The following is a 25,510-nucleotide window of genomic DNA, read 5'->3' on the forward strand; positions in this document are numbered from 1 at the left end:
ATCTTTCTTTTGATTATAGATTACTCACAATCAAAAATTTAATTAAGCTTTTAAAAGGAATCCCCTCAAAATATAGCAGTTTTTATTTACTGATTTCAAATTCTTTCTTAAAATATTTAACAAGAAAAAAAATTAATAAAAAGAAATTAGGTTTAGGATAATTTTGGAAGAGGTTTGGGCTACTACTGTTTTCAGGTTTACTGATAAAATATTTCAGAAAAATCTTTAATCAGTTTAGCCATGCACAAAAATAAGATGACACATAATAAAGATGATTTTTATTTTTTTCACAATAATCTAAAGGTGGATTTTACAAAATAAACAGAGATTACAGTTTATCTTCTTTAAAAATTTTATCATTTAATTGTCTTAAGCAGAACTATTCAATATGGTAGCCACTAGCCACATGTGTCTTGAGGCTTGAAATGTAGCCTAGTCCAAATTGAGATGTGCTCCAAGGGTAAAATGCACATCAGACTTTAAATACTTAGTATAATGGTGGTACATGCTGTAATATTGAGTGACTTGAGAGGTTGAAGCAGGAGGATCACAAGTTTGAGCCCAGCCTGGGCAATTTACTGAGACCCTGTCTCAAAATAAGATAAAAAGAGCTGGGAATATAGTTCAGAGGCAAAGCATCCTTGAGTTCAAATCCCCAGTACCAGAAAACAACAACAACAACAACATTAAATATCCCTTTAAAATTTTTTAAGTATCAATTTCATGTTGAAATGCTATTTTAGAGATACTGAATTAAATAAATTTTATTGCTAGAATTTATTTCATCTTTTTAATTTTACTGATCTTATCTGATCTGTATGAAAGAGTAACTTTTATCAGTTGAAAGAGTTACAACCTCTCTTGAAGTTTCTTGAGAAACTTTTCAGTACATTAGGGTTCTTTATTGCTATAGGTCATCTGTCACTTATGATTTTTCATTCTGACATGAAGTATGGAAAACAAATACAGTATTTATGAAAAGAGTAGGGGAAACAACTAAGTTGAGCCTGAGAGGTTTCTTTACAGTAATCTAAAGAGATGGTAGAAGGAAAAGAAATGGAGGATGTGGAAAAATCCCTTGGAACCAATGGAAAGTAGAAGCATGGAAATTTTAATTTTAGCCATGGAAAGTATTATAAGATGATATGTGGAAAAGGTTGTAAAAGCTTTTATGTTCCACCAGTTCTAAATGAGATGGTCATTGGAGCCAAATATCCTAGTAATCCAATCTGAATAGATAATTTATCTAGGTTCGTGAATATGAGGTCCTCCATCAATGTTTGTTGAATGATTGAGAAAAATCTATGACTTGTGTTTTTATTTCTGTTTTTACAGTCTCATTAGCATAAGGTATTATGACTTCTTACTGACAGAGCTGGCTGCTCTAGCAAGACAGCAAGTTCTTTGTTCCTGTTGATACAGATGTTTTTCTCTTTCCCAAGCAAAGATGAAGCCAGAATTTATTTTCTTTTTTCCTTTTCTGGGTGGCCTTTGTTTTGCAGCAGGAATAAGAAGTTGTCAGGTAAGAGAAAACAGCTCCTGTGGCTCAGATTGTGGCTCAGTAGTAGAGCAGTTGGTCTAGGCAGTCCCAGAATGTGAACTCCAAGGGTGTAGTGATGGGAGCCATGATAAAAATGTCCTCCAACTGCCCTCAGAAGACCACTGTCCATGTGGACAGTGAACTTACTGGAGACCAGTGTGGACAGAGTTGTAGTGCACCCTTTTGACTTCTCCGATTACTCTCTTGGATCTTTAGTCAAACCTGAAGAGGTGGAGAACCCTACTAAGGAATAAGCCTTGATTTCCCATCAACTGAATGGTTGGGTATTCAGAGCAGAATAAAATTGTTCAGAGTAAATTTTGCTACTCTGCTAAATTTTAAATTTCATCATAGTAACTTAACAGTGATACTATCCGTGGAAGTGCTTGTTTTGGCAACAACCCATCCATAGCGTAAAATGAAAAAGAAATTGCTCACAGAACACAAGAACGAGATGCCACTTCTATCATCATTTGCTCCAGATTTTTCCTTTGAAGATTAAGAAACTAAGGCTTAAGGTATGAAAGAACTTGTTCCTGATTGTTGACCCAAAGCTAGTGCAGAGTTGAGGCAGTTGTTTGTTAACCCTCAGCCCCACTTTTCTTTCTACCTCACCACTTGTAAAATTCAGATAGGACTGGGGATGTAGCTTAGAGGTAGAGAGTTTGTCTTGCATGTGTGAGGCCCTGGATTCAATCCCCAGCATTGAAAAAAATTATATATATTGTGGCAATTAAAACATATTATCATTTCATCATTGTCATTAATAACTCTTATCCATGTAAGATCTCACAATTTTAAAGTGAAATAAAGAAATTACAAAAAAAAAGGAAAGAAATTCAAAACTGTAAAATATCCAGTTCTGATATTGGAGGTTAAAAAAAGAATACTGGGGACTGGGGCTGTAGCTCAATGGTAAAGCACTTACCTGGAATGTGTGCAGCCCTGGGTTTAATGTCTACAACAAAAAGACAAACAAAAGCATGGCCACATGGATTTTCATGTTACTTTGATATTATAGTTTCTGAGAAATAACTCTTCCAAAGACATTTAAAATATAAATATACATATGCATGTATGTTAGGCAAACATGCAGAAGTCTGTTAGCCATAAAACACTGTGTAGGAATTGCTTCTTAGTGGGGTGTGTGTGTGTGTGTGTGTGTGTGCGTGCGTAGCCCACCTTGATAAAGAAAATGTTTATAATTCTTACTGTGTTTTTTTCCTTAGGAATCATCTTGTATAATACTACGACTAGTCTAACACTCCCATTATCAAGTCTTGTCTAATCTATGTCTTTGTCTCACTTTGCTCTTGGCAGATGGAAGGCTGATTGGAATTTGACTCCTTGCTTTTCCTCTGGACATCTGTGTCAGAGAATACAACTGTCCCCTATAGAAGAGCCTCTTTTTAGCTACATGAGCAGCCTGCACTGCTGCTCAGAGCTATGTCCTAAGTAACCTGTCAGTCAAGCAGCTGTCCCTGGGTGGCTGTGAGTTCAGACCATGATCTGGGCAGGTTCAAGAGGAAGGGTGTGGGCAGCACAATGCCCACACGACAAATGCCTATCCTTGGAATGCTGTCAGGGCTGTATCCCAGGAACTGGGATCTGCTTGTCTCCTCTTGTTCCGCAGTCTGTTCAGATGTTCCGATAGGCGTCTCTCTGCCAACAGGGCCCATGGCGGATGAGCGTGAAGAGTAGCACCACTAGGATGCCAGACACCAGGCAAAAGGCAATGGCAAGGATGACCCTTAGAACTGTGGGAAAATAGGAAGAGCATTAATGTAAAATTGATGTCTTAAGAAAATGTGAAGACTACATATCAGTGTTGATTTCTGCCTTTATTGTAAATTTGAAGCAGCACAGAAGTCAGCAGATTGTGGTTACAGAGGGCACAGGACAAGAAGTCTGGAGACCTAGGTTTCAGTTCTAGCATGACCTTTGACCTTTGGGCTTCAGCTCTCTATTGTAAAGGGAGGGTAATCAACTGAAATATTTCTAAGGTCCTCTTATAGTACTAAATTTGGGCATTTTTCTACAGTTAAATTACTAATTGTTCTGGTCACAAACTCAAAGGAAATTCTGAATACTCAACTGCAACCAATTGAATCTAAAGGAAATGGAATCTTTTCATTTTTCAATTTGATGTCCAGGTAAACATATTTTAAAGAGGAAACACTGAATATATATTAACTATACAATTGTCCATCTATACATATATATGGCACTAATTTATTATTTTGTTCAGAAAGTTAGTCTCCTCTAAATACATCCTAGTTCACTATAGTGTACACATCACAAATATCAGTTTGTCTCCTCTCTAAATGTATGTCTTATCGTTGTAAAAATATGGGATTACTTTGTGACTTAGGCAACGGAGAGCAAACTTCTCAGATCCACATGGGTCTTCCTTTCTTTCTTTTTTGTTAGTAATGATATTTGATGATGATAATGATGATGATGATGATGATGATGATGATGATGATGATGATGATTGGTACCAGGGACTGAACCCAGGGATGTTTAACCACTGAGTCATATCCCTATCCTTTTTAAAATTTTTCTTTTATTTTGAGACAAGTTCTTGCTAAATTGCTTAGGGCCTCACTAAGTTGCTGAGGCTGGCTTTGGACTCCTGCCTTAGCTTTCTGAGTTGATGGAATTATAGGTGAGTGCCACCATGCCTGGTTGATTATCTATATATATATATATATATATATATATATATCAGAAACNGTGTATTTAGATTAATATTTGTAGATATTTCAGTTATATATTATTTTCCAAACTTCTTTGAACCCCCTATTTTACAAGTCAGCTAGGAAAAGCTTTATTTTAATACTGTGTGTGTGTGTGTGTGTGGTGCTGGGAACCCATGGCCTTGTGCATGCAAGGCAAGCACTCTATCAACCGAGCTATATCCCCAGCCCCAAAAGCCTTATTTTAAATATTTTTATTAGTTGTAGACAGACATAATATCTTTAATTAATTAATTTATTTATTTATTTATGTGGTGCTGAGATTGAACCCAGTGCCTCACACATGTGAGGCAAGAGCTCAACCACTGAGCTATAACCCCACCCCTGATTATTTTTTAATCTGCTTTCACATCATTAAAAAATCTTTAAATTAGATTTAGCAGGGTTTAATTGAGTAAAGAATTCATTAATTGGACAACAGTCAGGATCCAAATGGGTCTTTCTATGGAACCCTAGAGCCCCATGGAACACAGATAAAATCACTGATTTAGTCTATCATTATACAGAGCAGAAAAATAAGAAACACAGAGATTAGATAATACAGTTAAGTTAAGCATATAATTTAATTTGGCTTGGATACATGGGATGGTATAAGTCTCATGATTTAAAAAACCATCTGTGCACTTGGGACTTCAAAATTTAAATCTGTAGCTCTGACCTCTCTTTCAAACTCAAGACTCTTATGTACAATGTATAGTTGGCATATAGTAGTTCCCCCTTATCCAGGATTTGACTTTCTGTGCTTTTAGTTTCCCATGGTGGTCAACCATTGAATGAAAATATTAAATGGCCAATTTGAGAAGTAAAGAATTCATAAGAAGTAAAAATTCCAAGAAGTAAATAATTCATGCCCTGTACTGAGTAGTGTGATGAAACCTCATGCCATCCCACTCCACACCACCTGAGATGTGAGTCATCCCTTTGTCTAGTGCATCCACATTGTATATGCTACTTGCCCATTAGTCATGTAGTAGCCATGTTGGTTGTGAGATTGTCTGTTGAAATATCACAGTGCTTATGTGCAACTAACCCTGATTTTACTTAATAATGGTCCCCAGAATGTCAGTGTAGTGATGTGGACATGAGAATGAGTGTGTGAGTAAACAACAGCACATTCATATAACTTTTATTGTAGTACACTATTATAATTGTCCTATTATTTTATTAGTTGTTGTTAATCTTCTATGCCTAATTTATAAATTAAACTTTATCATAGCTAAATACATACAGGAAACACACTAGTATACATAGGGCTCTGTACTATCAATGTTTTCACGCATTCACTGGTGATCTGGGAACATACCCCCATGGTTAAAGGGGACTATTGTATTCCTTGGACATCTAATGGACATTTCAATCTCAACAAATCCAAAACTGAACCTCCATTTTCCTTCTTACACCAAATCTGCTCTATCCACAGCCTTCCTCATCTCAGTTGATGGAAACTCCCTTCTTCTGTTGCCTCAGGACAAAACTCTTAGAATCTTCCTTGAATCTTTTCTCTCACTTCCTGTACCTGATCTGCTAGGAAATCTTGTTGCTTCTACTAAAAAATATATCCAGAAACCAGTGACTTCTCCCTGTTTTGAACCACTATCATTTTCTGGGATCACTACAGTGGCTTCTGACTTGCTCCATAGCTTCTGTCCTTTCTTCTTCACAGTCTGTTTTAAACATAGCCATCAAATGGTTTCAAGTCATACCATGCCACTCCGCACCTTACAACGAAGTCCACAATGGGTGGTCATCAATATCAGAGGACAAGCTAAGATCCTGATGGTGACAGTTCATGAGACTACATCATCTGGCCCCTATGATTTTCTCTCTTATCATTTTCCCCCCACTCACTATCTTCTGGCCACACAGACCTTTCTGCTATTCTTCAAACACATATGTGCATTCCCCCTTAGTGTCTCTACTCTAGCTGATACTATTGCTTGAACGCTCTTCCCTCAGGTCCCTGGATTGGGCCAATCCTTTACCTTCCTTACTTAAATTTCATCTCAAAGAGACCTTCCCATTTACAAGTATAATTTATTCAATCATCTCTACTCCCTCCGCCAATGTGGCACTTATGATCCACAGCTAACAAAATACTTATTTATTATGTTTATTATTTATTATCAGTCCCTCTTGAATATAAACTTCAAGGAAGCAGGAATCTTTGTATTTTTTGTTCACAGATATATGCAGGCACTTAGAACAGTACATAGTCCATAGTCCATGCTAATAAATATTTGTAGAAAAAATTAACAACCTAGCATTCATAGTTTGCCAACTCTCTATCCAGTGTTTTTCTCATGATACCAGGATGCTTTGTAATATCCTTAAAAGGTACATATTAATAAAGTTAGACCCCAAAGGACAGTGTCATTAGAAATTCAAAAGTTGCTAATATAAAGTTGAAGGGAACTAAATGGAATTGAAGAAGGAAAGATGGGACTGCATGGAAATGAGAGAGGGAGACAGATACTAGTCATTCTTCAAAATTTATTTTCATGGCTGACTTTATCTACTTAAAATTTTTATTTTTAGTTATTTTTATTGGCTGTAATGGCAGTCCCATGGAATATGCCTCCCTACTCTTTATCCTTCTTTCATTCCTTCCTAGACATGCAGTGAGCACATATCACACACCAGGCAGGCTGTGTTGAGTGCTCCATAACTTTTGCTCTTGAGGAGCTCAATGTGTAGTGGAAGAACCAGATAGACAATTCTAAGATAATGTGACAAATACTGAAATGGAGGTGTAAGAGGTCATTGGAACAGGGAGCAAGTTGCAACCAACAGAGTATATTTTATTTGATGGAGAAAGAGTTTGGAAAGTCTTCTGAGATTTAAGCTAGCCTGTGAGATGAATAGGACTTTGCCATGAGGCAGAAGGAGTTGCACACGATATGTCTGGGAAATAATGAGCAGTTACTGGAGTTTATTATTAGTGACTGGAGCTCGGGCTTCAGGGAGGGTAGACCACACATGTAGATCAGGGCCCAGTTATAGGTGTCTGATTTCAGGGGGCAAATGGAAGTGATTGGTGATTATTATACATGGAGGTAACATTCTGTGTTTACAAAAATAAATAAATAAACAAACTGATGGAAAGGATAGGTTGGAGGCGATATGGTAGGCTTGGCAGGGAGCTACTGAGATATCTTTGATAAGATAGCAGGGGCTCAGAACTGAAGTGGTGGACCTGGGAACACAGATGAAGGGGTTCAGAGATACTCCTGCAGTAGAATGGGCAGACATTGGTGAAGCCCTTGGTGACAAATTAAATATAATGGTAAATGTGGGCAATACAATCTCCTGGGTTCTTGCTTGAGTGACTGATCAGATGATGAAGCTGTGAATTGTGACTGAGACCACAAAAAAAGGTTAGTTTGGAATAAAGGAGGTAATGGATTTTGTTTTCATGTCAAACTGAGATGGGTAATTATCCTGACAGTGATGTAGTTTGCAAAACAAACAAACAACACCAAAAAAACAGGTCTAAGATTCTCCACTTAGAAGTAGAAATAAGGATGGCAAGTATAGAAGACAGAGGTCTGAGCATACTGCCTCATGGTGAGTGTGGAATGAGGAAATAACATACTGGATCCTGGGACACCATCTCTTAGTGGTTGGTAGAAGGTATCTATCTCAGAGCAACTGGCCAAGGAGCCTGAGAAGAAAGAAAAGACTCAGGAGAGTTGGTGCTCTCTCCTTCTCTGATTTGTGCTTATTCATTTTAAAACTATGTGCTTCTTTCTACTACCAAAGATTTTAGGATTTTGTCAGAGTGATGTTCTAGAAGCTGCAAAAAGATAGAGTGATCATTTGTCTCTTACTGCAAAGAGGTCCAGTGCAGGCAGTGACTGAGAAGAAATTCCTTTATACCAGGACAAACACATACTGCTGAACGCAGTGTGAAAATTGCTGAAACCTTTTTGAAATGTGTGGAAAGCCTCTTCCTCTTCCATTCATCCTCAAGTCCTGTCTGCCCTACTTCTTTTCACCCTTTGGATAAGTCTGCCTTTCTCTTTGGACTACTGCAGCAGTTTCCTGTTTCTCCTGGCCTCCTCTCCAATCCATTCTCCCCCTGAAACCAGAGTCTTCCTGAAATAAGAATGTAGTTATAGCATGTTTCCTCTGCCTAAAACCTTTCAATGATGAGGACTACTCAAGGTGACCTAGAAAGCACTTAACACCCATCTCTCCAGCTTCAGCTCTCCATGTACTTACCAGACTTTTTCCAGTCCCTAAAATGCCCATGTTATCTTTAGCCTCCTGGTCTTCTCTCTTTTCTCTGTAACATCCTCCTTTTTCCTCACCTCTATTCACCTAGCTATGTCCTTTTCTCTTTCCGGTTTCCATTTAAACATCACCCCTCTGAGAAGCCTTCTCTTAGGTTGGCCAATTTCTCTTAGATAGATACCTTCTACCAATTTAACCCATATACTTAGGTTCACTGCCTCTGCGGTATGTTCTCATGATACCTATATGTTTTTCATCAGAGGGCTCATGGTCCCTTATCTGTAGAGATTTAATTTTTTTTTTTTATCTCCCTGTCCTTCCTTGTCCTTCCATCCTTTTTTCCAGAGGTCTACAAACCACATGGGGAGAATCTGCTTCTCTGCAATCTGTATCCTCAGCAAACTTAATGCCTGGTTCCTGGGTACATGTTGATGAATAAGAGGTACTCAATGAATATCTATTGTTTATTAAATATTCATATACCTTGATCCACCAATCCTACTTTAGGAAATTGCCCTAGAGCAACAGTGTATAAGAGAGATAGAAAGGGACATGCTAGAGTAGAAAGAAGGTATCAGAGAGTGTTAGGTTTGACTCCTGACCTTATTACTTGTGGCATGTTATTCTCTGAGCTTTTTAGTTTTATTCTCTGTAAAACAGGCAAGGAAAAGAGACTGCTGAATTGGGCACTGATAGTTTTCAAAAGGGAAGTTTAGAAAAAGAGATGGTGGGAGAATAGACATAATTGTACAGAGTAATTAAGAATTGAGGAGATAAGGAATAGCTGGAGAGGGCAAATCATTAGTTTAAGAAAATTAGGACTGAAGAAGAAAATGGAGCAGACACTTGAGGTGTTTTGACAAGAAGATACTTGGCCATTTTCATAGTAGGAGGGAAGGAGTCAGGGCAGAGGATGAAAAAGAGGCTGAATAAACAATTCATTGAAGTCCTAAGAAGACTGTTGGAATGGATCCTCACACAGTGAGAAGTCAGACTCCTTAAGGAGGAGCCAGTTTACCTGAGGAACAGCTGAAAGGGAAGCTTAAAGCTACTGACATGTTTTGAGGTTGTTAGAAGAGAACTTAAAAGGGTTATCCAGAGATTACCTTATTAAGATAAAGAAAAACAATGAAATCTGGAGCTTGGGAAAAATGAAAAGGCCTTCCTAAAGAGAGTAGAGAAGGGCCCAGAAAGGAGGAATACATTTTCCAAGCAGTTTCAAAAGACCAGGGATTGGACTAGAAATTTCAACATTCATAGTTTGAGAGTCACGAGAGACAGTCTTTTGTTTTCTTTAGCTCTCCTGGGGAGATCCCAGTGGAAAAAACTGCATGATGGCTTTGATATAGGTTGGGTATTGGTATGATGGGCAGGGTATGAGCTGGGTCATGATTATGACTGTCAGAGTTGCCTAGGATGAGGGCAGGAGTGGGAGTGAGGAGTGAATCAGTGCAGACCAAGGCAATGTTTTTAATGGATGATGAAATTTGTCCTGGAAAACAGAAGACAATGGCAACAGGGGTGAGAAAAAAGGTTTTTAATAAGATGGCCTCATCTTTAAGGAAAGAATGATGCTAGAAGGAATATCATTGATCAGGGGGCTCTTAACAGCAAAGGGGGAACAAGAGAATGTCAAGGGACTGTGTTGAAAACAGATGTCCAGTAACACAGACATATTGGCCAGTATGTACATATATATAGCAAGCCATTAGGTCTTTACAGATCAGTCACTTTGCAGGTTCATTCATAGCTCTCTTTCCTATTTATTGTTCCAGATTTCTGAGATCTGGACCTAGCCATGAGAAAGTTAGTCTAAGTATGGAGAGATGAACATATATTTCATTAGCAAATCTTGATTGAAGGTGCCATGTTCTATCAACTAACGATTTGAAGAGGAAAAAGGTATGGCTCTCACTTTTAAGAAGCTCACGATTGAATCCTGGGCATGTGAATATGTACTGTAGATTGTCGGTTTTACAAAGATAATGAGGGGGAAACTGGAATTTCTCACCAGTAAATCTCCCTCCTATAAAACAACTGAAGCAGGATATTAAGGTAGGAGGTGGGAGAGTGCTAACACAGAAAGTGTGATCATTAATAAAACTTTGGAATTAAAAGGCATTTTAAAAGAATTTTATTGTTTTCAAGTAACACAGTATGGAACTTGCACTTGTCATGGATTTTCTTGCAAAGACTCTGGTTGATTTAACTGGTACAATCTGGTTAACTGGATCTGCTAGAACTACCTAAAACCACTGCTTATAGTTTAGGTAGCACTTCATGGGTAGAAATCCCTTAAGAAGCAGAGTTGCAAGGCATCTCCCATATTCAGGATCTGTTCTGTATTGGATGATTTTGTCTTGCCTTCTGCATTGGCTTTCTCAGAACAACCGAAATGTCCTTTATTCTACTTTTTTTTTTTCAATGAATTACAACAGTTCATCTATTTGTTGTAGCTATGAGAGCTATTTGTCAAATGTATCTGAGACTCCTGTACTTTTATTAAGTTTGTGACCCTACTAGGAAGTTATTTTTTTTTAAAGAGAGAGAGAGAGAGAAAGAGAGAGAGAGAGAGAGAGAGAGAGAGAGACCCATGTTTTCTTTTTGCTAACATATTTTGCTAATTAATCATATTTTACTTTACTTGGATAATGAATTTTAGTATTGGTATTTTGAGGAAAGGAATTCTGCAAACATACTACAGGTAGGTTGACCAGAGGAGGTGAGGAGAGCCTAGGGAATGAAGGAGAGTGTGGGATAAAAATAACTCCTAGGAGGTGGGAATGAATCCTAGGTTGCTAGTATTGCTGTTAATCAAGATAGTGGGTGGAGCTTCAGGGAGGAAAGGTAACTAATTTACACAATAATTGAGCAAATATTTATTGAGTACAAACTGATGCCTGACACAGGAAATTCTAGGTATTGAGAAGACACAGCAGAGCACACAACAGATAAAATCCTTGCTCTTGTGAAACTGATAGCTTATCAGAAATGGCCTCTTGAATGCAATCTGTTGGAATCTCTTTGAAGCCTGAATCTTCTGCTGAGTACATCCCTATGTTTTTCAGTTTGAAGCTACCAAGACATTTAATAAATACCTTTCTGGTATCTTGTAGCACAGCAGTATAAACTTACGTTCAACCTGACTTCACATGGCGCAGTTGATCCCTCCTGCAGAAAGCCTTCCCTAGACTTCCATGTCTCCCTTCAATTCTGGGTAACTCTTGGTTCCCTGTAATGTGCACCCCTTTACTTCCTTACTACATTGTGAACTTTCTGAGGTTGTTTTCTTAGCAAGTTCCATCTTAAATAGTTGAGGCAGGACCACAGATTAGCCTTTATGTGAAGTACTATAGTTTATACTATATTGTCCATGTAAAATGTTCTTTTAAGCCATTCCAATCATTCATATTAATCCAGTTCCTTTTGTGACATCAAAACAAAATCCCCAAACAACAACAACAAAGAGCTCCTGAAATCTGCCTGCAGAATTTTATTCTAATTAAATACAACACACAAGCTTTTTGAAGTTCATTATAAAAGTAATGCTTTTGGACTTCCTCATAATGACTTTATTCACTATTGTACATTTGGCTCACTGCTAGAAGAAAGTTACAAGGATAGATGGTGGCCCCAACAACAGATATTTACTTGGGAAAGAAGTTACACAAGGAAACATATCAACTCGATGTCTTGCGTCAGTTACTCTGTGACCAACCAGGAGAGGGAATGGCTTTGCTCTAGATGCTGGCACCCAGCAGGAACTGTCTCATCTCTATCCATGGTGGAAATACAGCATGGTGTTCTCTAGACGTGTTGCATCTGCTACATGGCAAATCTAAGGGACTCTAAAGAGTATCATTAGGACATGATTTCTTCTTCTAGAACAAGCAGTCTCAGCAGGAACTGTGAGTTTGCTTAGGTTTTCTGAAGATACTAGAATCAAAGCCTTGATCATTTTGTCCTCTGAATGGATTTCATGACCATACTCTTGAATATTTCAACAAGTTTTGAACATGGAGGGACTTAGAACATTCTCACATTTCTAATTTGTTCCAGCTTCACATGTATCATCATTCTCTCTGAAATCAACTTTAGATTCAACATCCCCTGCCATTGGGACTTCCAGAGACCCTCCATGCAGTGTCTCAACTTTGACATGTTGTGCTGAATAGCTTGCTCTTATCACATGGCTTAACTGCTGTGATGCAGATATTCCAAGGGTTGCTGCATGTATTACATAACTCAAAGGTATTTGGAAAGCTTAATTTCAACTTCTTCAAAGGGAACATGAATGTTCCAAGGCCAAAGGACACAAATAAACTTTTATTTTTCAGTTCTGCCACCTGGTATTATTTAACATAAATATAAAACCAGACAGGTTCTCAATATAGAAAAATTTTCCAGTTATTGTCCTTGTACTTCATCTCTTTGCCTTTCCTAGAAAGAAGACTGGAATTGATGGGTAAGCTTCCCCATTAGCCTCAGATTAAAGTCTTCTCTTCCTGGTTCTCATACTAAATTGCAGGTTTTATTTGAAATCTGTTCCACCTCAGAAATTTCAAGCACAGTTTCATCTAAACATGATCAAACAAAACCTAGAAGCCTTTAAACAGTAGAAAGTACTGTGTGGCTGATACTGTAGCTCATGGCATCCCCGTGAACTTTTACCTAAGTTTTATACCTGATTATATTTGGGCACTGATAGCCTTTTATAGTAATACTGAAAAATAAATAAATTAAAGTTTATGGCAGGACTAGATTGAGAGAAAGTTGCATAAAGTTGGGGGTCTCTGAAATGTACAGCTATCACCCAAAGCCCATTTCCCTCTAAGCTGGGATTAATGGCCAAAGTACATTTTCAAAACACCATCTGCTTCGAGAATGAGCGCTGTGCTCTTTCTGCACAGCTCTGTGTGAACACTAATTTTTCTCAGTACCTTGGTGGTTGTTTGTGATCATACACTCCGTGGACCAGTCTTGGGGGATCACAGGGGCAACCAACTCAGCAAACTTCTCCAGAGGACAGCTGGGGGTGCAGCCTGGCAGTGTTAGGGTGTAAGCCTCATGCTGGGTCTCATTCCGATAGTACATCTCCACGAAGTACTCCCTTGGTGGGGAAAGGCAGAGGAGAGAGCTCTGTTAGTTCTGCCGTATTGAATTGCAACTGAACCTCTTTCCGCCTGGTTGGTAACATGCTAATTGGAGGGCCCATGGAAGAGCTTATGAGAATGAGATTTTGGCCAATTTTTATGTGGGAATGGGTACACTGGGGCAGGCAAGACAGATTTGGAGGTGGGATTGGGAGGGCTGGTTTGTTAGGTAAAGAGAAGCATAGGAGGTAGGAACCAGGATGCTCAATCAGAGAGCTGAAAGGAGATGGTTGGGGAGACGGTGCCACTTTGATGAGTCTTGGAATGAGAAATGAGGGGCCTGTGGGGGTGATGGGTCACCCCTCTTGTGTTCTATTCTTCTCATTTGTGTCTTCCTCTGTTCTTTTTTCCTCTCTTAATGTTTATCTCAGTCTTTACCCTGAATGTATCTTTCCTTTTCCTTAACTAGGCCATAAATATGAACCTGAATAATATGTAACACATGTACTTGAATATATGCAAGTTTTTATAAAATCTCAGAGGTGTTTGATGTAGGTTCAACTCCTGTGTCATATTAGAGAGGACTCTCTTAAAACTTTATTTTAAAATACAAAGTGTCTTATGTCCGCAACCAGTCTCAGTAAAACCAATATGAATTGCCTATGAAAGATACTTCCCAACCAAAGAGGCAGGAGAGAAATTTAAATACGATTTAGTGATCTTTCCTGGTGCAGTGAATTCACAATTTCAACTTTTAGATGTTGTTATAAACAAGCTTTTAAAAACATCACTGTAAAAAGTCGTATAGGCACAGTAACTGCAAATATCATTTATAGGATATTTATATTTTAAATTTCTCTAATATTATATGAACTATCATATACATGTTGGGATAACTTTTCCAGTGGCAATATCTTTTATCTCAGGATGATAGAGCGTAGATGACCAATAGTTCATCCCAAAACCATGATTTTCTGTCTATTGAATAGAGTCACAGATCAGAAATGACTATATTCTCAGGTTCTCTTGCACCTCGGTGGCACCAAGTGATCCATCTGAGCCAGTAGAATGTGAGCAGAAATGATAAGTGCTTCTTTTGGGCTGAGGTAGTTGATAAGCAGGTTGTCTTTCTATCCTCTCTGTCCTTTCTACAAGCTGCTGACAGGTGGCACAGCCCTCTTGAAACTGTAGAGCCCTAGGTGCCTGACCACCATGTGGGAACACACCACAGAACACCTGCATTGACCTATTGTTATGATTTAGATCTGAGGTGTCCCCCAAAAGCTAATGTGTGAAGTAATGTGAGAAAGTGTAGAGGTGAAATGATTGGGTTATGAGAGTTTTAACCTAATTAGGGTATTAATCCTCTGATAGGGATTAACTGGGTGGTAACTGTAGGCAGGAAGGGTGTGATTGGAGGAGGTGGGCCATTGGGCATGCCTTTGGGGTATGTATTTTGTCCTCAGTTAAAAGTGGAGCTGTCTCTCTCTGCTTCCTGGTGGTCACGACCTGAGCTTTTTTTCTCTTCCATGCTCTTCCGCCATGAAATTCTGCCTGAGCTCAGGCCCAGCGCAATGGAGTTGGCTGTCTATGGACAGAGACCTCTGAAACCATGAGAAACAAATAAACTTTTCCTCCTCTAAATTGTTCTTGTCAGGATTTTGGTTTGCAGCACTGAGAAAGCTGACTAAAACACCTGTTGACCAGCAATACCTGCACTGGGCTTTTGGATAAGGGAGAGATTAATTTCCATTAATCTTCATTGATTTCCACTAATTCTTAGGTTAAGCCCCTAAGAATTTTAGATTTCATTTGTACAGAAGGCAGAATTACCCTTCTTAATTAATATATCTAATATTTCAAAAGCACTCATCAGGGGACTCAAAATTGGCTCTAGTGGAGAAGACACATGTTAAAGACACATACAAAGAATTGATAAGAAACTATTCCATAAAAAGTAAAAATGGAAAAAAGTAGTATTTTCAACTTAATGAATTATTTTATATAGCTTATGATTTTAAATTTATGCACATATTTAAAATTAAATCTTTTAAATATATATTTAAATACCTTTTCTACAACCTTAACAGTTTGTGTATTTAAGATAGTTAGACAAATAAAACACTCTCCCTGTCTCCTTATCTTATAGGGAAAATGTGGAATGACCTAGTCAAGATGGCCGTATAAGCAGGCATCTATAGTATTTGTTAGCTTAGATTCTCCTTGTTCCTAACTAAAAGGCAATCAAGTCTAATCTTCAATCCTTCTATGGAGTGCCAGTAAGAAAATCCTAGTAAAACAGCAACCTTGACCTGAGCATGGCTCTTGGTTAATTTTTTTTTTTTTTTGTCCTGTGTCCAGATCGCTCAGTTGAAAAAATAACTCACACTTGTCTAATAGCATAGGTTTTCTCAAGATGGTGAAAGAAAGTGATTCAGGGGAAGAAAGTACTATGGCTCCCTAACAAAGGAAGCTCAGGCCCCTGGGGTGCAGAAACCACAGAAGAGGGAGGCCTGAGAAGAGTCAATAGCTTCTTTTGTCTTATCCCTGAAGAAACAGTGCCTGTGCTTACAGCTGATCCTGGAATTTTGTCTGGATTTATTAACTATGTGTCCAGAGGTGGTCTTTAAAGGGTCAGATCTGTGCAAGGTTTATTATTAAGACAGGTTTTTATGTTTTCAGTCTTCTCTTTCTCATGTTCTACTTTGCTAGTCTCCATTTCTAGTCTCCATTTGCTTCTCTCCGCTCTGACCCAAGATATTTGAGAGCAAATCAGCTAAGACCACATTATAGTTTGACTTCATCATGGTGTCACCCAGTTAGAGGTTCAATAAAGAAAACATCTACCCTTCCCTAACTGTGTAGGACTCACTTTCTTCATAAGGAGTGAAGGTATTGGTTGAGAATTAGGTCTTTATACTGCGACTTTCCTGTTCTACATATTCAGGGGACCAAAAACATGTATCCAAAACAACAAAGCTAGCAGAATTAAGTTCAGAGCCTTTTGTTTCAAGATTATGGAGAATTTCAAGATGGCAGCAGCAGATTGTCAAGACAAGCATGAGCTCTTCTGAGTGAGGGGCCGGGTGTCAGGCTGGTCCTGCCTGTAGTTGCTGAGATTATCTTGAAAGGAAGGCACAATTAATCTCCCCAACCAACCCTGGAACACAGCTCTGGGGTCACTGCCTTAACTTGGCCCCTTCTTTTCCTTTATTTCTTCAATAATATCCCATGAGTTCTGGTGACTTGCCAAAAAACAACTCCTCTTGCAAATGATACAAAGTTTTGGTGTGACCTTGTCTATGGTAACCAACTCTTCCTGGTTTATCCAACTCGCCCCATTTTAACAATAAAAGTCACCTATTCTGGGAGCTCCCTCAGTTTTGGGTAAAATGTGACATTTGGTCTCTCAAATCTAACCTTCCTACTATTTAAACAAGGGCTTGGTCACCTGGGAAAGGCCACACCAGGTAAACACCAGCCAGAAGAATCTTTACTGGTGAATATGACTCACCAGGAGCTGCCTGGGTGTGTTCAAAGTCTTTTAATTGAAATACTTTTGTTGTTTAAGCACCAAGCACCTTCATTTTTCTCATGACGTCTTCTATCAGGCTGTTTTTACCAACAGAACTATGTAATGTCAGCAAACTTAGAATACCTTAATTTTAAAAAAAAATTAATTTCTGTTTTTTTAGAATGGTTCTGTAAAATTTTTCCATCTACTATGTTATGTACATTATTTTCAAATAAAAGACTTCATGACAACAAAAAAGCCCTAACAGATCCTATTACTACCATTCTTTCCTCCAAATATAAAAGCAAACCAAAGACAGACACAACCACCCTTATGCCAACAATAGCAATAATAAAAAAGCCTGGGGGCCACTCATCAGGCACTTACCCTTTGTCAAGGTACAATTCCACTAAGTGGCAAGAAGCATAGGGAGGAAGGATTCCGTTGAAAACATCTAGCGCCATCTGTAGGCCACTCACAGTAGTGTCATGCTACAGAAATTCGGAACAAATCATTTTCAATCATTTTACTGCTGGTTCAGATTTGCATTCAATAGATATGCACTTGTAGAGCACCACTAGAGTTTCCCATTCAATTTAATTTCCCTTACTCCCAATGTCTTAATAAGTACTAAGGACTAAGTATAATAAGTAATAAGGAAAGAGTTAATTTTACTTCAGCATCTGCTGTGTGCTAGATAGTAAGATTTACATACATATTCCCACTTGAAAAATGAAGAAACTGAGATCCAGAGACATTAAGTAACTTGCTTATCATCAAATAAGCATCGAATAAAGTAAACTTGAATCAAGTCTTCTCAGTCCTGTGCCTTTTCCCAGTAAAGCAAATCTCTGCTTTTGCTTGTTCCATTGATTTTTTTCATTAAACTTTAAGATATTTTAGAACACATTAATGCTAAATTATATTTTTCTATAGATTAGTATCATTGTACTTTAAAGTTGTGGAAGAGTATATGAGGCCATAAATGTTTTAGGGAGGTTAAAATATAAGGAAGCTTAAACATAATTGTAGCTTAAACATAATTGTAGCAGGGCACAGTGGTGCACACCAGTAATCCCAGTGACTTGGGAGGCTGAGGCAGGAGGAACTCAAGTTTGAAGCCAGCCTCAGTAATTTAGTGGGACAACTCAGCAAGACCCTATTTCAAAATTTAAAAAAAGAAAAAATAAGGGCTGGGGATATAATTCAATGGTAAAGTGCCTCTGGATTCAATCCCCTTAACCCCTGCCAAAAATAAAAAATAAAATAAAATAAATAAAGTTAAATGTTTGCCTCAGAGTGGCTGAGAGGTATACAGGATGATTTTCAATCCTGGCATTGATTAGGTAATTCTCAACTTCCACATCTATAAAGTGGGGACCACATTTCACTGTCCAAACTGTATGACAGTGTACACCTATTCAAAAGGGGTGAGGACTAATCTAAAAAAAAAAAACAAAGAAAAAGAAAAGGAGCAACAGAATTTGATAGAAGTCACACAACAAGTTAGAAAAAGAAACCAGATTAGAAGCTAAAAAAGCACAGAATCATCTCATTTCAGGCCTACTTTTCTCTAGCCTATTCCATATGGAGGATAATATAATAATCAAGCTTCCCTGTATCTTCAGCCATGAATGAAAACATGGCTTTCTCCAGTCAAATCATAGTTTCCCTAATAACCGAGCAAACCCCTTTTCCTGTCCTCTTGCTGCCCTGGTTTTAGATCTCTCTGTTTTTCTAGATATTACATAAGCTTTATAACTAGGTGCCGGTTCCAGATTCTGGTCTTTCTACAAGATAATTAATTTCTGAAATGCTGCCTCCATCCTGTCCTCCCTGCCCTGACCTCCCTGAGCAAATCCCTTCCGGGGTGGGGGGAGTCTCTCCTGCTTCATTTCTCTCCTTACATTTTACCCTAAGAAGCATGATCTTCAAGCTGCCTTCCAGCTCAAACATTCTGAGACTCTATCAAAGTTGCCTGAGTCTACCTGCTTATCTACCTGCCTATCTCTCCCATCTCCTGCAACAGAGAGGTGGCCACCCTTTAGGAGGCCCCAAAGCCCTTGCTTGAATGGTATTTCCACACTGCTTTGGTGTTTGTTTTCTTGTTAGCATTACCATTAAATTGTAAATTCCTCAAGGGCCAGAATGACACATTTAATCTTCACATCTTTGTGCAGATGTCTACCATTCCCTGGGTAATGGGGAAGTAATCAGGATCAAGATGAGGTTCCTCTAAGAGATCACACACTTAAAACAAATGGGTGTTAAATGAAGACAGAAATACTTACCGCAGAATACATGACAAATTTTTTGTAGTTTTGGGATTGAGTTGCGCTCTTCAGGTGATTAAGAATTTCACTGACCAGGACACCTTAAGGAGAGAGATCAATAATGGAGCTGAACCAAACAAGGCTTATATTTTAGTTTTCAAACTTATTCATAAATGGGGATGTTCTCTGATGATTTATCAAGAGAGGCAAAGACCTAACTTTGGTTGAGCCTCAGCTATGTGCTGGGTAGCATAACTTACACACATTTTTTTTAAACTGATGTTTCAGTCTTGTCCCTCATTTATAGCTAAAAAAGCTGAAGCACAGAGACATTAAGTGACTCACCCATCTGGGAAAGGAGACCTAGACTGGTGCATTCTAGAACTCTCCTGTAATGGGTTCTGTTAAATTTCAGTTTAGGAGGCTGATAACTTGGAAGTAATTTCAGATTTTTTTTTCCAGATCTTACAAGACAGTTGTCAGCCAATGATCATCTCCTGAGCAGAACTGAAATGACTGCAGGGCATGTACTTCTGTCTTCACCTCCTTTTTTCACTCTCCAACAGTCAGGTTTATGCGAGGCCTTGGGAGAAAGCAATTCTCCAGATGTGTGCACAGATCATGGGTTGTCTGTGGACCATTTCTTCAGATTATCCTGGGGGTCACTATTGGGGAGCAGCCAGAATCTTTAGCTCTCACTATCTGTCATCAGTAGAGGGGAGCTTTCTGCCCTTCACATCCAAACACCTGACTTTTGTTGCTCCTGAGGTGACGAAAGGCAGGTGCACAGAGCACAGTCTCTATGTTGTTTGCAGATGCTGAAAGCTGTGGTGTACCTCCCAGTGCCAGATTCTGCTTGAGGACACGTTGCTTCATAGACTTCCATGACCAACTATGTTGGGGAGTCACAAAGAGACTTCTGTGTCTTGGCTGGTTGCTCTACTGTATATGTGTTCTCCTGGCTTACGAATGACCAATGGTGTGTGTTTGCTTTTGGCAATGAGCAGGCATGACATTAATAGACTATGATCCCAGATTCTGTAGTTGGCTCAGCAAGTTAACCCTGAGCAGCTATTCTGGGTCAGACACTGTGCTAGGTGAATCAGAGGAGTGTTATGAAATACTAGGAAGATACAGGCCTGTACACCAATGAGCACAATAAAGGGTTAATCAAGGAGGTAGGTGATCAGTTCTTTTTTCAGATGCTGGCATTTACCATGAATGAAAGAAACTGGATGCTGTTTTTCTAACAAGTCTCAATTTCTCTGGAATACTTTAGGGATTTACACTTGATCTTCATGCCACATTGGTACTAAACTCTGTTGCCAAATTTCTGGAAGTCATGACAATCATCTGCCAAAAGTGGCTTGCCCTTTGTCAACCTGTGCCTTTTTGGGCAGGCTGCAGCCTTGGTCACAAGGTATCAGTTCTTAGTTCTGGGTGATTATTCCCTAGTCCCAGGAGTAGCTAGGGGTGACTCTCAAATCATCTCTGGGCTCTGGCATGCCAATGTTCCATTTTATAGGCGGGATGGCAGAGGCTCAGAAAGGCTCAGTAACTTGCCCAAGATTGTGTGACTTGTAAGCAGAAAGCCTGGGTTTTGAACCCAGTATGTCAAAAATCCCTGTTCACTTAAAGCAAACTTCTAAATTCCCTGTGGCACCCTTTCTTAAATCTACATGAACTAGACAAAACATTATTGATCAGAAAAAACAAACTTCACTTCTTTTACTCATGGGCTACAGAAAAAGTTGGCACATTTTTTTCCTGTAAAAGGTGACATGGTAAATGTTTTAGGCTTTGTGGGCCATTAGATCTGCTGCAACTTTTCAACTCTGCAGCAGTAGCATGAAAACTGCCAGAGACATTGCACAAATGAACAAATGGCTGCTTCAGTAAAACTCTATTTTCAAAAACAGGCAGTGAGCTGGATTTAGCTGTACACTCTAGTGTACAGCAAGAGTGGATGTTTGAAAAAAAAGAGTGGGTATTTGTTCCAAAACTAGTCTTGGGAGTTTTGGGGTGTGTGTATGTGTGCACATCACCAGACATTGTCACCTCTGAAATCAATTGGTGGAACAGAAATTCTGGTCAACGTCAGAAGATACTGGTCACAGTACTGATGTTCTTGTATTCTGTGTCAGCAGGACAATGGATGTTTTCTGTGCATGGCTGTGTTCAGCCGCTTCGTCATTCAATAAGCATGTCGTTGACAAATCTTTCATGCTTAGTCAGATAGGAACAATAGGGCGGAGCTCGTGTTTTGGAAGAACCACGCAGGAAACAATTTTCTGGCTTATCAGTGGCACTGAACTTCCTCTAGGAAGTAGAGCAGGAGGGTTCCCACAAGTGCCAACCTATATAATCCATGACCAGAGAATACCTGAGGGAAGGACACTTACAGATAGATTCTAGTTGAATCCACTTATCAGTTGGGGAAACTGACGCCCAGAGAGAGGAAGTGGCTTCCCCCAGTATAACCCTCCAGTAGACAAAGAGGGTAAGTGGGGAGGGAGGAGGAAAGATGAACAAGTTGCTAGAGTAAACCCCATTTCATATATATATATATATACATCTGCACAGCATTAGATTACTTTTCATTCCTTTCTGGTGTAAATCATTGGGATTTTACTAAACTGTGGATTCTAATTCAACAGTTTTCAAGTGGGGCCTGAGCTTCTGCATTTCCAGCCAGCTGTTAGGTAAGGGGATGTTGCAGGCCAATAGGCTGCACTTGGAATAGTGAAGGGCCAGATTCTTGAATCCATCACGATGAGGCTGAGGGGAAATAAATCTTGATTCTGGTGCACCAGAAATGAGGCCTGGTGCTTATGTAGCCAGTGAGACCCTTCCTGGGGTCTGCTCCTATACACAGTCTGTACCTTGCCTGGTAATTTTTCTGACATGCTAGGTTTCATCTAAGACTCCTCTCTGGATGTGCTCTCTTCCTCAAGGGCTGGGCTTGTTGCTTGTGCCATTCTTAACGTGGAGCAAAGACCTGAACATTTCCGTTGGGTCTGATTCTGTACCATGCTATGGGCACTTTGTCACAGCAGCTTTGCAACATCCTCATGTCATTAGGGACCACTGTCCTGCATTATTAGCCCCAACCTCACATTCATTTCACATGAATTTGCTTCTAATCATCCTGGTTTCATGTCTTATTAGCTCTTCTCTTGGTTACAGCTTGTCTCACTCTATACCTAAGGTGTAGCCCTGCTTTTCTAGCTATAATTGACTCCATAACTGACTTCTAGCTCTAATTGTCAGAATTCTCGGCTGCTATGCATTCTCTTGGGATTCTAATGGACCTGTCCTTATCAGGTGAATAGCATTTGGCAGGAATCCTGATGTGATTATACCAGTTTCCTCAAAATGTCTAAAATAGGCATGTCCTCACATTAACCATCTCTGAGCCTGGCACCCCACTTGGTGTTTTGGCGTGTCCACCTAGCTGCCCTCACAGGCCGCAGCCTCTATCTCTAACCCACCTGGTCCTGGCTTCTTTCCTCTACTCACCTGTCCTCATCACAGGGGCCCAGAATCCTCCTGCTTGGGTCTACCTTCAAGATGGCAGGGTCTCCTGTGCTGGGAAAAGCCAATTCTATCCGAGAAGAGGCATCACTGACAAATAAATCTCAATACCTTTCAACACCAGTGAAACAATTCAAGCTGCGTCATAAACTTATCAATTGTAATAAATAAAATATATAGATCCTGCAAAATAGGTTCTATTAACTTTTAATCATGTCTTATAGGCTCCCAGGCACAAGTGATTTTCTTTGGACTCAGATATGAATCCTTGGTTATTTCATCTGGATAAAGAGATCTGGACAGAAAGGACCATTTATTTAGTGTTAGCTCAAAGCTTTCATTTTCCAGATGAGAAAATTAAGGCCCAGAGTGTATAATATTGATGATTACAGTAACACAGTGTTTGCTGACAGTGTATTATGTACCAGCTGCTGTTTGTTCTAAATCCTTTGAATACATTCATTCATTTTAACCCTGTCTATGAAGCAGGTGTTATTGTTACAGTTTTAAGAGATCTGTCTGAGGTCACTCAGTGGGTCAGTGATAGGACTGTGACTCAGACTCAGACCACAACCACAAATCCAAAACACATCTCATTTTCAAAAAAACTTACCTCCCTGGAGTCTACTTTTCTCTTTCTGCTTATGAATTCCAAAAAGGGACAGAATGGATAATTCTGATAATTCTTTCAACTTAGCCATGGTGTCCTTAGTGGCCCAGGAGGGTAAAGTGAAATTGTGGACAGCCTGTATCAAAGAAAAAAGAAGAAAACATTTGTGCATTTTTTTTTTTTTATTAATGACTATCCTCTTTGTTGATTTTTTAAAAATCTTCTTTGGCCCCACAAGAACCACTGGGGCCAGCCTTTCTTGTCCTGCCACTTCTTTTAAAGACTTTATATCCACAATAGAAAGTGATATTGATTTTCAGAAGAAAAAAAGTACAGAAACTAAATGTCCCCTTTCTACCAAGTTTATAGTTTTTGACTTAACTCTGGATAAACGAGTGATTCTTATTTTGCAGAACAAGAGTGCAGAAGGGCAAGGATGTGGCTCCTTCCTTTATGCAAGAGTTAGAAATCTTTCTTTGAATCTGTGGGGGAAGGAATAAGCTTACAGGGTAAGATGGTATTTTCTCTGAAGCTGAATGAGCTGTCTGAGAGGCTTGTTAGGATAGGCAATGTATTTTGCTGGAGCCTTCAATAATAGATACCCATCCCTGTGAACTTAAAAGTTTATACCTGGGGCACAGTAGGGACTGGGTAGATGTTTGTTAAACATGAACAAGTTTCAGGCAGTGCAGGTAGAGACCTAGTGTCATTATTTATTACCCATTAGAAAAAAACTGATTAGCAGTTCCCTATTTTCAGAGAGAGAGAGAGAGAGAGAGAGAGAGAGAGAGAGAGAGAGAGAGACTGATTGATCATGAAAGAGCAGAACAAAGTGACACAGAAGTAAGAAAGAGAGACACGAGAAAGATACCACATAACGTGGTCTCCTTATGGAATAGGTCAGATCAAACTGATGTGTGGAGTTAGCCTACTTTAGGCCTTGCGTTTAATCCCCAAAACAAAACCCACCAACGAAAGAACCAAAATAAAACTAGAGTAAGGAACTAAAACGGTGGGTTCTTGTCTCCATTGAAAATGTCTTTGAGGCTAACAAATTTCATTGAAACAGATGTTGATGATAAAGTGAAAATATTGAAAGAGTAGCTTGAGTTGGGCTAATGAACTACCAAAGAGGGGGCACATGGTGTCATCTGTTACTGAGATGGAACTATAAAAGTAATTGCTGCCCCTAACTCCCCCATGAGGAACTCAAAAAATCAGAAGTGGATGGTCAGGTGAATGGTCAGAACTGTGCCAACTGTGCTGGGAAAACAGGAAAACACTCCTTTTGCTAGCGATGATGAACATTTTTTTCATATATTTGTTGATTGATTGTATATCATCATCTGAGAAGTGTCTGTTCAGGTCCTTGCAATTAGAGAAATGCAAATCAAAACCACTCTAAGATTTCATCTCACTCCAGTCAGAATGGCAGCTATTATGAAGACAAACAACAATAAGTGTTGGCAAGGATGTGGGGAAAAAGGTACGCTCATACACTGCTGGTTGGACTGCAAATTGGTGCAACCAATATGGAAAGCAGTATGGAGATTTCTTGGAAAATTGGGAATGGAACCACCATTTGACCCAGCTATCTCTCTCCTTGGACTATACCCAAAGGACTTAAAAACAGCATACTACAGGGACATAGCCACATCAATGTTTATAGCAGCACAATTCACAATAGATAAACTGTGGAACCAACCTAGATGCCCTTCAGTAGATGAATTAATTTAAAAAATGTGGCATATATACACAATAGAATATTACTCAGCAATAAAAGAGAATAAAATCATGGCATTTGCAGGTAAATGGATGGAGTTAGAGAAGATAATGCTAAGTGAAGTTAGCCAATCCCCCCCCCCCTCAAAAAATGCCGAATGTTTTCTCTGATATAAGGTGACTGACTCATAGTGAGGTAGGGAGGGGGATCATGGGAGGAAAAGATGAACTC

The 25,510-nt window shown here is 39.1% G+C and overlaps 1 protein-coding gene and 1 long non-coding RNA gene across 5 annotated transcripts in view; one reads left to right on the forward strand and one right to left on the reverse strand.

Annotated features, from left to right (window-relative positions):
- Positions 1-340: 340 nt before the first annotated feature.
- Positions 341-25,510, reverse strand: part of Acp3 (acid phosphatase 3) — a 53,035-nt gene continuing 27,865 nt past the window's right edge. The window contains exons 7-11 of the mRNA XM_015487059.2: positions 23,560-23,692; positions 19,431-19,513; positions 17,527-17,630; positions 13,473-13,642; positions 341-3,297 (exon numbers count right to left, since the gene is read on the reverse strand). Of these exons, the coding sequence (XP_015342545.1) occupies positions 3,179-3,297; positions 13,473-13,642; positions 17,527-17,630; positions 19,431-19,513; positions 23,560-23,692 (609 nt within the window). The 3' untranslated portion in view covers positions 341-3,178. The remainder of the gene's footprint in view (positions 3,298-13,472; positions 13,643-17,526; positions 17,631-19,430; positions 19,514-23,559; positions 23,693-25,510) is intronic.
- LOC125613600 lies at positions 3,239-12,872 on the forward strand. 4 transcript variants are annotated; one of them, XR_007344166.1, is made up of 3 exons: positions 3,239-3,693; positions 5,049-8,974; positions 10,308-10,550. It is a non-coding gene; the product is annotated as an uncharacterized LOC125613600 (long non-coding RNA). The 4 variants fall into 4 exon arrangements; XR_007344168.1 differs by lacking the exon at positions 3,239-3,693 and adding an exon at positions 11,442-12,872 and having other exon boundaries at positions 4,563-8,974; positions 10,308-10,434; XR_007344167.1 differs by lacking the exon at positions 3,239-3,693 and having other exon boundaries at positions 4,563-5,207; positions 8,878-8,974.

Source organism: Marmota marmota, unplaced genomic scaffold, assembly GCF_001458135.2.
Source record: "Marmota marmota marmota unplaced genomic scaffold, marMar, whole genome shotgun sequence".
NCBI classification, from domain to species: Eukaryota; Metazoa; Chordata; class Mammalia; order Rodentia; family Sciuridae; genus Marmota; species Marmota marmota.